This window comes from Alligator sinensis, unplaced genomic scaffold (genome assembly GCF_000455745.1).
Source record: "Alligator sinensis unplaced genomic scaffold, ASM45574v1 scaffold861_1, whole genome shotgun sequence".
Lineage (NCBI taxonomy): Eukaryota > Metazoa > Chordata > Crocodylia > Alligatoridae > Alligator > Alligator sinensis.
This window is the reverse complement of record NW_005842153.1, coordinates 907,729-918,897: the sequence shown is the minus strand read 5'-3', so window position 1 is coordinate 918,897 and position 11,169 is coordinate 907,729. Positions and strand designations below refer to the sequence as shown.

At 44.6% G+C, this 11,169-nt stretch overlaps 1 protein-coding gene across 1 annotated transcript; it reads left to right on the top strand.

Moving 5' to 3' along the window:
* Positions 1 to 10,406: 10,406 nt before the first annotated feature.
* Positions 10,407 to 10,943, top strand: LOC102367950 (tigger transposable element-derived protein 1-like). The gene has a single exon (XM_006025553.1). It carries the CDS (start codon positions 10,407 to 10,409, stop codon positions 10,941 to 10,943), a length of 537 nt encoding a protein of 178 aa, XP_006025615.1.
* The last annotated feature ends 226 nt before the right edge of the window (positions 10,944 to 11,169 follow it).

Here is an 11,169-nt window from a genome sequence, read left to right as displayed (position 1 = left end):
GCAGGAAGATCCCAGGACCAAAGAGGAGGGGGCTGACAAAGACACTGAGGAAGTCACTAGGTGATGAACAGCTGTAGTGTCAACGAGGAAGAATAGCATCCTACTCTGGCATCTAACACTGCTAGAGTACCAAAAAAAGGCTTGTATCATATAACTCGTGGCAATGAATTTGAAGGTACAATTCAAATCAGATAAGATAAATTCTGAGAATTTTGAGAACCGTCTTTTATTTTCTTCTACTACTTCTGCTTCCTTTTCTTCTCCCAACCCACCCAGAATTTCTCTTCTTCCCAGATTCATTCCTTATTTCCTTTTCACTGAAAATAGAAACAGCACTTCCACCCCACAATTATCTTTAGGAATGGAAATCATTCCTGTGAATGCCCTAAAAATTGAGTTCTAGTGTGCTTGTTTCATCATTATGAGGTGACATTGCAGATAGCTCTGTTTTGGTTTTGGGCTCGTATGACCTTTTGCATTGAATTAAGAGTTATTCTTCTAGTGAAAGTACAGTTTATGTGCAGTGTAGAACAGCTTTAGTTCTTCAGATCTCTTTTTAAAAAAAGGTAACAGAGAGAGCACCTTTTCTATTTCACTTGAAGGAAGGAGAAGTAATATGAATCAAGAAAGGGACTATTATAAAGCCATTGAGAAGCCCTTTATTTGTATACAAAGGGGAAAGAAGAGCCATGGGTTTAGGGATGAGAGAAAAGTGAGGAAATTCCTATGAAACTGGAAATTATATGAACATGGACTATGTAGTGCCCTGATTTGTCTGTGGGGAATTAAAATTTCCTCCTTTCCTTGGATTCATATTGTAATCAAATCCACGTCCATCAGGATTGTTTATTGTATCTGGCACATTCCAAGGCGGGATGATTTTGATATGGAGCTCTGATTACTTTCAACTTCTTTCCAGTTATTAGTGCCACAGTGTAAGGTGCAGGATTCCTAGGGAACTATTGCCCTGATTCAAAGTATTATTAACAAAAATGTCCTACATGAGGGGGAAAAAAACCGGTTCCATATTAGTAACATCAAGTAGCAGTAATAACCACCTGATCCAGCCCTTGCACTGCCCCAAACTCAGTGCTCCATCTACATCTCAGGCGCTTGTTGAAGTTCAAAGCACGGCAGAATATACAACATCCCTTTCACCCAGAGCAGCAGCTCCAAAATACAAGGTGGTGGCAGCACAGAAAGACTGCCAGGCTTGCTTGGATCCTGAGGTGGATTCCAATATGGACAAGATGCACGTTACGAGCAGTGCCTGAGAATGGGCTTTCACCCCAACCAACTATTTATGTACACACTGAGGTTGAGTTTTGGCCTCCTTGTTTTCTTTAGAATTGACTCATCCAAACTGAAAGATAGCAAAAAGGAAGCAAGCAAGGAGGGAAGGAAGGAGATGCTAAAATTTGTAAGGAAAGAGCATATATAATCGTAGAAAATTATCATTGGGATCATAGAATTTATGGAATCATAGGATCATACAAAGTTATTTAATGCAGACCCTGAAAAGTCATGGCAACCAGGAGTCACAAAAAGTTAGAAGTGTAGCAGACCAACACTGTAGGTAACCTAGTTCTGTGCGTGTCAAGTGATGAATGCAAAGGAGTGGAAGTCACTGCAGGCAACCCTTTGATGTGAAAAAAATGACACACAGTAATACTATAGTCACTAGGACCCTGCAGAAATAAAGGGTGCTAAGCGACCACTCCAACAAACCAGCTTAGCTACATCTCTGGCAGCCATGTCAAGATGCTGAGAGAGTAGGGCTGTGCGAAACACTATCATTTAATTTCAATGTCCAGTTCACCATTTCAAAGAGACAGTGTCTCATTTCATCATTTCATTTCAAAGCACTGTCCCATTTTGTTTTGTTGAAACTGTTTTCACGTTTCACCCATAGGCTATAATGGGGAATCATGAAAATGCCTAAAACGTTGTCATTTCTTGCCTGATTCAGATGCAAATTGCAAGGATGGTAGCCCCCTCTGAGGGCATGAAGTCTGCCAAGTTTCAAAGAGATAGATGCAGAGGTTTCTCTGAAACTGCACCTCAAAGTCTTGAAAGCAAAATATGCTGGCAGCGGCAGCCTCCCGTCATCTGGCACACAGATCCAGGGGGCTCACGCCCCCAGGAGGGCTGTGGGGCTGTGCTGGACTCCTCCTGGGGGTGCAACCCCTGGATCTGTGCCAGATGGCAGGAGGCTGCTACCTGGGACCAGTGCTGGACACAGCCCGCATCCAGCACAGCTCCATGGAGCTCAGCCTGGTGGCGGAAGGTGGACAGAGACGGTGCTGCACTCCACTTCCCACCACCGGGCTGAGCTTCATGGGGCTGGCATAGCCGATTGGAGGGTAGCCCGGCACCAGGAGGTGGGCAGAGCTGGCACTGTGCTCCAATCAGTTTTGCCAGCCCCACAAAGCACAGCCCGGCGGCAGGAGGCAGGGAGAGCCAGGGCCATGCTCCCAGCGGGACTGAGCTACATGCGGCTGCGGAGCCACTTGGAGGGCAGCCCTGACTCTCCCCTGCCTCCCACCACTGGGTTGCTTTGAACCTTGAAACATTTTGAAACTTTCAAAATGTTTGGAGTGCCCTTATTTCATTTTGAAGCTGTTTCATTTTGATTTCGCTGTTTCAAGCTTGAAATGCATCAAAACAGCTTTGAAACAAAACACTCGGCGAAATTTCACACAGCCCTATGAGAGTTAACAGTCTGGATTCTGTAACACCAGCTGAGTACTTCAATGGCATCTTGAACCAGCTGCCTTTGAACACCATAAATGGTGCAGGCAGAAGCAAATACCCCAAACTCTCATTCAACCCCTGGCACAGTCCACCCAGCCCCCAACATGCCACTCCAAAAAACCAGCTGCAGTTGCTTGCCATGACCCAGTCTTGTGGATTTTGAGGGAAGCAAACAAAGCAAAGCCCACAGCTAGATTTAGGGTGCCCGAGTTGGGGGGAGGGGGGAAGAACTACTGAACTACCCCTTTTCTCAAGCAAGGACGGCCTCTAGATTTTGGAACAAGATTCCTGACTGCATTGGAAAGATGAAGACACTGATAGCAAAATAAGTTTCAGAGACGGAAAATGGTTTGTAAAAGGAGTCCCTCTATCTGCATATCTAATCTACTCTTGCTCAGCTGTCTAACCAAATGCTGATCCATTTTCACATGCACTGTGGGCTCTTGTTAGCATAATCATAAGTAAGAGTTTGGTGCCAAAACATTTATTTCCATAAAGAAAGAGACATTAAGTGTTGGAAAAATCATCAGTTTTGTTGCTGTTTACATTGTGAATAGTTAGGTTGTGGTAAAATCTTAAGTGATCATTTTTGTTATGAAAAGCATTGACAGGACATTTGTACTTTGAAAGCATTTCAGTTTATCAGATTATGATTTTTAGCATATTTGCGGTCTTCCCCTAAAGCATATTGTTTGTGTGCGTCTGCTATGACTGCATATGTGTAGCTTAATCACTCCTGTCAGCCAGACTGCGTGCTGAAAATATAAGGTGGTTCCATTAGTTTTTATCCTTCAGTGATTTCTTGTGTCCCATAAATGGAAAGCTCATGTCCCTAGTTCAGATCCACCAGCCTCAGAAGGAATCAATTCCTAGCCCAGAGGGATTTATGGACACAGACAGAAGTACAGCCCCCCACTGTAACTCATGGTGCTTCACAGGAAGCGCCATGAATTACAGTGATCCCCCAGACCCAACAGACCTTCACTGTTGGGTCCCAGGGGTTGGAGGTTCAAGCTGCAGGTTAGAGCAGCTGCATACTGTCACCTAGCCCTGCCCCTCCCACCTCCCAGCCCCAGCACTGTCTTCAGAATGGGAGGGGGGAAAGGGAGCAGAAGGAGCTTGTTCTGAGGGTTGCCCAGCCAGTGCTGAAAGGTGGGGTAGGTGGATTGGAGGCTTCCCACCCCAAGGGGGCTCCAATCCACCTGTCTCATCCTCCAGCACCAACTGGACAACCCCAGAATGAGCTCCCTCCACTCCCTTCCCCTCCTCTATGTAATGAGGATTCAGTTTGTCCTGCGATCAGGCCTTTTAAAAACACCTTGCAGCCATGCCCTTCTGTAAAGGCATGACTGTAGAGCGCTTTCAGTGGCTGATTGCACAACAAAATGTAATTTGTGTGAACACCCTATGGGACTCCCTTCAGGTTCATAACCAGCTGGAAATGTTGTCACTTATTATAAGTTTGACAGAGCACACCCTCTTTCTCTTTCCTCCCAAGCACTCTTCTGTACTCATATGAATGGTCCATCTTTGTGGCACATCCAGTCTCTGCCACCTCAGAGGTATTTATATTTATAAAGCACTTCCTTATCTGAACACTGTAGTAACTGACAAATATTTATAATCCAATAAATCAATAAATCAAAATCAAGCCCATACCAGAGTTTGCTAAGTGACTATGCAGCACTAAAGAAGAACAAAAATATTTATACACCATTCTTAATAATATTTACTACTTTACCAGCCTACCAAAAACAGCACATGGCAGGGGGACGGGGGGAGGGTAGAAACTACCTAGCCAGGATCCTGATCATGCATGTGACAAACAAACTTACTTTCGTGTGTGTTTGAAAAACGTCTCCAATTAATCATAAATCTGCTTTCCTGCAATGCAGACAAGACTATTTTACTGTCATTTTCCCACCCCCTCGTTATTTCTGTGTTGCTATAGGGCAGTCCCCTTGCAAATCAAGGGAAATGATTCTTCCTCTATTCAGCACTTCCTCTATTCAGCACTCCTCACCTGGAGTACTGTGTCCACTTTTGCGCCCAACATTTCAAAAAGGATGTGAGTAGTTTGGGGAGAATCTACTCCAAATAAGGGTCCTGGGAAGCGAGACTGAAAGAGCTAGGGTTACTAGTCTAGACAAGAGAAGACTGAGGGGGATTTTATAAGTTTTCAAATATCTAAATAGCAATGATAGAGAGGATGGAGATGGGCTTTTCTTTGTTGTAGGGGACAGGGCTAGGAGCAATGGCCTCAAGCTGCAGCAGAAAGTTTAAATTGGAGATTAGGAGGAACTTTTTGACTATGACAGTGGTCAAGCATTGGAAGAGGCTCTACCTAGAGAACTGTAGAATCTCCATCTATGGAAATTTCAAGACCACGTAGGTCAGACACTTGGCTGGGATGGTTTAGTCAGGGGCGACCCTGCCTTCACAGGGGGCTGGACTAGATGACCTTGTGAGTCCCCTCCATCCCTACATTCCTATGACCCTTTCCTATGAGCCTATAGTAGATGAATCTTATAACCTAGCTATATGGCTGACTTTGTATCCTCTTTCCCCTTCTTTAAGTAATAAACAGCTGTTACTAAACCTTCTTATCCTAAAGGATCACAAAACTCTTTGCAGAGCTGCAGAGTGATGACAAGTTTAGTGTTAGGATCACATACAACTGGTATTTGCCACCATTTGGCACATTGTGATTCACTGAAGATACCAACTTACTGTAGTGTACAGTCTAAAAAACCTGAGAAACAACACTATTTTATTGACAGACATTCCAATATTTAACACACACACACGACCTTTTTATCCACAAGTTGAATACTTTCACCTGATTTTTTAAAGCCAATTAAAATAGCCTGGCACTTTATGTAAATAGAGAGATAATTAGCTATGTTAGTCTGAAGTCAGGCAAAAGGCAGGGTAGATTTGCACCTTATAAATGAACTAAATCAAAGATGTATAGCATAAACTTTTGTAAGCAGAGGGCTTACTTCATCAGATGCTGTAAAGGGATTGAGGAAAGCAGAGCTTCTAAATAGAAAGCATAGATTTGAATATAAAGAGTAGGGAACTCGGGATGAAGAAGAAAGTGGGCACTGCTAAGAGCGGCAAGGTAGGTGGGAGGGGAGAACCTTCAGAGTGCTCCAGCAGTTCATTCTAAGCACACTACCTCTGCAACCAAACTTTGCATTACACCCATATCTGCTTTGATCTCACCGACCGGCATGCACACCTTAAAAATCTGGAGCAGGAAGCTCCTACAGTTCCAATACAGTCTAAAAACCATAGCCAATCAGATCAACAGAGCCTTCACCAACCTGATACAATATGAACCCCAAGACCATAACAAAAGAATCCCTTTGACTGGCAGCTACAACCCCCAACTTGAATGTCTTAGACAGAACATTACTGACCTCCAATCCCTCCTGGAAAATGATGACAATCTCAAGGTAACCATGAGGGACAAACCTGTCCTGGTTTACAGGCAGCCCCCAACCTTAAACAGCATCTCTCCAGCAAGACACTACATAACTCCTATAATCCCCAGGGCACCGGAATTTGCTCTGGACCCAGATACCAGCTGTGCCCCATCATCAACACAGACTACATCATCACTGGACCAAATAACAGATTATAACATCCAAGGTTCTTTTACCTGTACCTCTACCACCATCATATGCCATCACTTACAGCCGCTGTAGACTAGGGGCAAACATTACACATAAACCAGTTTAAGTGACCAGAAACTGGTTTAAACCTGTAACAGAACAGATGTTCAGTGCACATAAACCAGTTTGAAAATGGCTGAAACCAGTTTGAGATAAACCTGGTTGAATGCAGTATCAGATTTAACTGATTTGGGTCAAATCAGTTTATGCAGTGTCTGTCCCAGACCCATTCCTTATTTAAGTTAAATCAGAGTCCTCCAGCATCCCAGGTGCTTTGCAACTCTGGATGGGGCTCTCTGCTCCAGCCCAGCATGGCTGGTCCCTGCCCTCTGCTCCCAGGCTGCAGTTCCAGCAGAGCCTGCAGGTACAGCAGCACTTGCCTGGCTTCCTCCTGCTCCCCCCTACCCACCACCACTCCCTGCTCAAGCAGGGATTCCCCCCTCCTCTCTGCCTTACACAGACACCTCTCAGCATTAGCTAGCATACCACATGCTAGCTACGGTCTGTGCTGTGGCAGATGGGACAAAGGCAGACAGAACAGTGTTGGCTTAGGGCTTTTTGGAGCTAATCAACAGGTAGCTGGTAATGTTTCCCTGTTTCTTCCTTGGAAATGTTGTTTAAGAAGAGATTGAACTAATGAGAGAAGCTTTTGCTTTGTTTGATGGGCTGATAAATGCTAACAACTCCTTGTGTAACTCCCTGCTGTGTAACTCAATGCTCTGTTATCAACAGCAAGGGGGGGAACCCCTCCCTAATCAGAGCATCCTGCCACACCCCTCCTCAGATCAGCACTGTAAAAAGGGAAGGGAGGCCTGCATTTCTTCAGTCCAGAGGGGGTGTCTTCACAGTTACAAACTGGTTTAGCCACACCCAGTTAGATGAACCTGCAAAGACTGAATCAATTCAGGCTCAGGCTTTTTGAATGTCTGTCCCTAGCTCTTCTGTCTACATCAAACTCAGCCCTACATGTAAGAATGAATTCATACCATTTGATATGAATTCCAGAAAGACACACAAGCTTGTGGCAAAACATTTTTACCTATCTGGGCATTCCATCACTGACCTCAAAGTGGCTGTTCTTAGACAACAAAAAACTTTAAAAATGAACTTGAACAGTTAATTGTGGAACAAGAAATCATTCACAGAGGGGACTGTGTAAAGTATGGTCTAAACCATGACTACAGATTCCCATTACCTGGATTAGCTTTTATAACCCTTATGTCCTTCAGTGGGTTAACTGCTTTTTTCTGTCTCCTACCTACTTTGCCTCTCTCACCAGTGCCCCTTCCTTTTTCCTCCTCCCTTCCCTTTCCTTTGTATTCTAATCCATGCTTTCTATTTAGAAGTTCTACTTCCTGTAGTTCTTGATGAAGCAAGCTACTGCTTAGGAAAGCTTAAGCTATACATCTCTGATTTGGTTTGTCTATATGATGCAAATCCATCCTGCCATCTATATGATGTAAACTACATACATCCACAGCTCACACTTCTCAAGAGTATTCTGGGATCAGTCTCCATCTCTCTCCCTCAAGTTTGTTAATTGTACAGAAAAAAAAAACAACTTCTAGATTCATTGGGCATGTGTAGACAAAACGAGGGGTGTGTGCACAACACTTTAACTTGGGTTAAACCGCTTTAATAGTGTTGGTGTTTGCATGCATCAGCAGTGTATTGCACATTAATTCCAGCCGCTATAGCACATTGGGCGGCATAATGTGCCTTAAATGACTTTGGGACGCAGAAAACTAAAACACCTCTGAGGAGTTTTAGTTTGCTGCCCTACAGCCATGGAGCAAAGCACCAGGCTCTGCGCAGCTCAGGGACTATGCAGGGAGCCTGGCAGCAGCCTGGGAAGGCAGGTTCCACCAAAGTAAAAACAAACAAAAACAAACAAAAAGCCAAAAAAACCCACTGGTGAGCCTGATCTTTTTTCCCCCTGGAACCTGCCTGCCTGCATGAGCTGTGTGGGGACCTGGTCCCTGGCTGCGGTGCCCTCCAGGACTGCCCAAGCTGGGTGCCTGCAGGCCAGTGCCACCTGTTGGGTGGGGTGGGGGACCACTGCTGCCACGGAGAGAAGCATCAGCCCCCTAACCCCCGCAGCCCAGGGACCACTCCGTCCACCCACAGCTTGCCCTCTCCTGCCCGCCACTGGAGAGGCAGGTAAGACACAGGTGTACACAACACGAAGGTTTACTTTGCCCTAAATTGAAGAGATGTTTTTAAAAACCTACCACTTCAATTTAGGACCCTGTTTCGTCTATACACATTATTCAGCCCAAGGAAGAGAGGATGACTCTTTAGCCCACTGATTTCCACTCACTCAAGACAAGGAGCTCTGTCTTTTGATTCCTCTTTATACATTTAACAGTCATTGGACAAAATACTGAACTAGGATTCTGACACCTTATACTATCTGTAAAATGTATATTGCAGAGTAAGAGGCAAATGCTGATTGCAGTTCCATCACAACACAGTTTTTATATACTGGTAAGAATTAGGGGGAGGAATTGATTTTTTTTTAACCAATACAAGGCATCCTGTAAATGCATTTTCAAGGAGGCTTTCATTACAGTACTATAAGGACCATTTCTATTCCTAGCACTGCAACCACATTAAGAGTAGGAGCAGTGGTAGCACTTTGATATATGTGATCAGTTAGGGCAGTACATGAAGGTCTAAGTCAGGAGGGAACTCCTCTGAAATGAATGGCAAAAATGTGTGTCAGCAAAAAGGCACTAAGATTTGAATAGTTATATTAAGGGAAGGAATTTCTGTTCTCATACTGGAAATCTACATTTAAGCACATCATCAGCCAAACTCTATCCAGTTATCTGTCACATGGTTTGAATGTTCACTCCAAGCTCAGAACAGCAAGAGCATTCAGAATATTCTGGTCCTCCACATCTATTCCCTCATCTCAAACGAAAAAGGGCAGCTACGTGCCTGCTTCCATGTCCATCTACTTTAGAGCAGTCCCCAACTATCTAACTGCAAAGAATAGATTAGGTCCAGTTTTCTCAGACAACTTATATTAAGATTATTCCTAGGACTGACATCCCCTCTGGGTGGAGGCAGGGTATGCCTGCCACTGTCCCTAGCTGACCCAAAGGGTTGGGAGAACCCCAGAGGCAGAGGCACTCCTGCTGTAGTCCAGCCAGGGCTGCAGGGAATGGCTCTGCAGGGTGCCAGGCTTAGCTGAGGATAGCAGCAGTAGGTGGGTTTCCCCGCCCTCCCCCATCCCCCCAGATGTTCCCTGCCAACCTGGGAACAGCTGCAGGGAGAGGAAACCCACACATCACCGTGCCTGGCTAAGCCTGGCTTCCCATGCAGCTGTTCCTTGCAGCCCCAGCTGGAGAATGGCAAGAGATGTTGGGACAGTGGTGACGGCAGACAAGTCTCCTCTCCCTGCACCTGGAGATATAAGTAGAGAAAAGGATGAGGAGACAAGTGGGAGTGAAGGAAAGGGTGCCATTGAGTACAGAGGAGAAAGGAGAGGGTGCCAAGAGCAAGGGAGATTCTTACCTGATTTGGTGACTTTAAAAAAATCCCTGGCTGCAGCTCCCACATTGTGGTCTGCCTGCTCCTGGGCCAGAGGGAAGGCTGGGAGCAGGATTTGCAGTCACTCCTGAAGCCTCATTTACTGGTCCCGCACCTTGGTTTTCAAACACCCAAATGTGCCTATGTGCACAGTGGATTTTTTACAGTACTGGGTGTCTGAAGTACAGTAGATAGATTTGTAGGACAGGGAGAAAGGTAGTAACTACAATTCAGTTAGAAAAGGCAGAAAATGAGATAAAGGCCTCCAATATTAGCATTTTCATTACAGAAGAAGAGATAATGAAGATCAGCAGTGTTTTAAATTTTTATAATTTTATAGTCTATTATGATTACAGGTACTCCTCACTTAACGACCTGCCTGTTTAACGACCGCGCGGACTTACGACCGCGCGGTCATGGAAACGGAAGTACAAGATGTCGGCGAAAAGGAAGAGCATGACTTCACCTGGAGGAAGCACCAAGAAACAAAGGAAGGCTATCGATCTTGAGATGAAAATGAAGATCATAAACGACTATGAAGCTGGTAAGAAAGTTAAAGCGATAGCACGTGACTTGGAGCTGGTGCATTCGACCATTTCGACGATCTTGAAGGATAAAGATAGAGTGAAAGAGGCAGTGAAAGCATTGACAGGATTTAAAGCCATAATAACTAGGCAGCGGAAAGGCCTCATTCATGAAATGGAGAAATTACTGGCGATCTGGTTTGACGACCAGATACAAAAAAGAATGCTGATGAGCCTTTTAATAATTCAAGCCAAGGCACACAGTATCTTTGAGACTTTGAAGGCGCGCGAAGGCGAAGAATCGACGGAAACATTTACGGCAAGCCATGGATGGTTTCAATGGTTTCGTCGGAGATTCAACGTGCATAATCGGAGTATCAGCAGTGAGGCGGCAAGCACGGACGTAGAAGCAGCGGAAAAATTTGTTGACCAATTTGACCCCTGCTGATAACTCCGATGATAACTCTGATGATGACGCTGATGATCCCGAACCACTACCACACTTTGAAGGATTCGATGACTAAAATGTTAATCTGAATGTCTTTTTTTATAACTTTAATTTTTTTGGTACATCATTTTTATAATTTTCGCTGATTGTATTTTTATGTTCTGTAATATGTAAGAGTTATGCAAATTAAAACAAAGTTATCAAGTTGGAGTTTCCTTTAGACCTT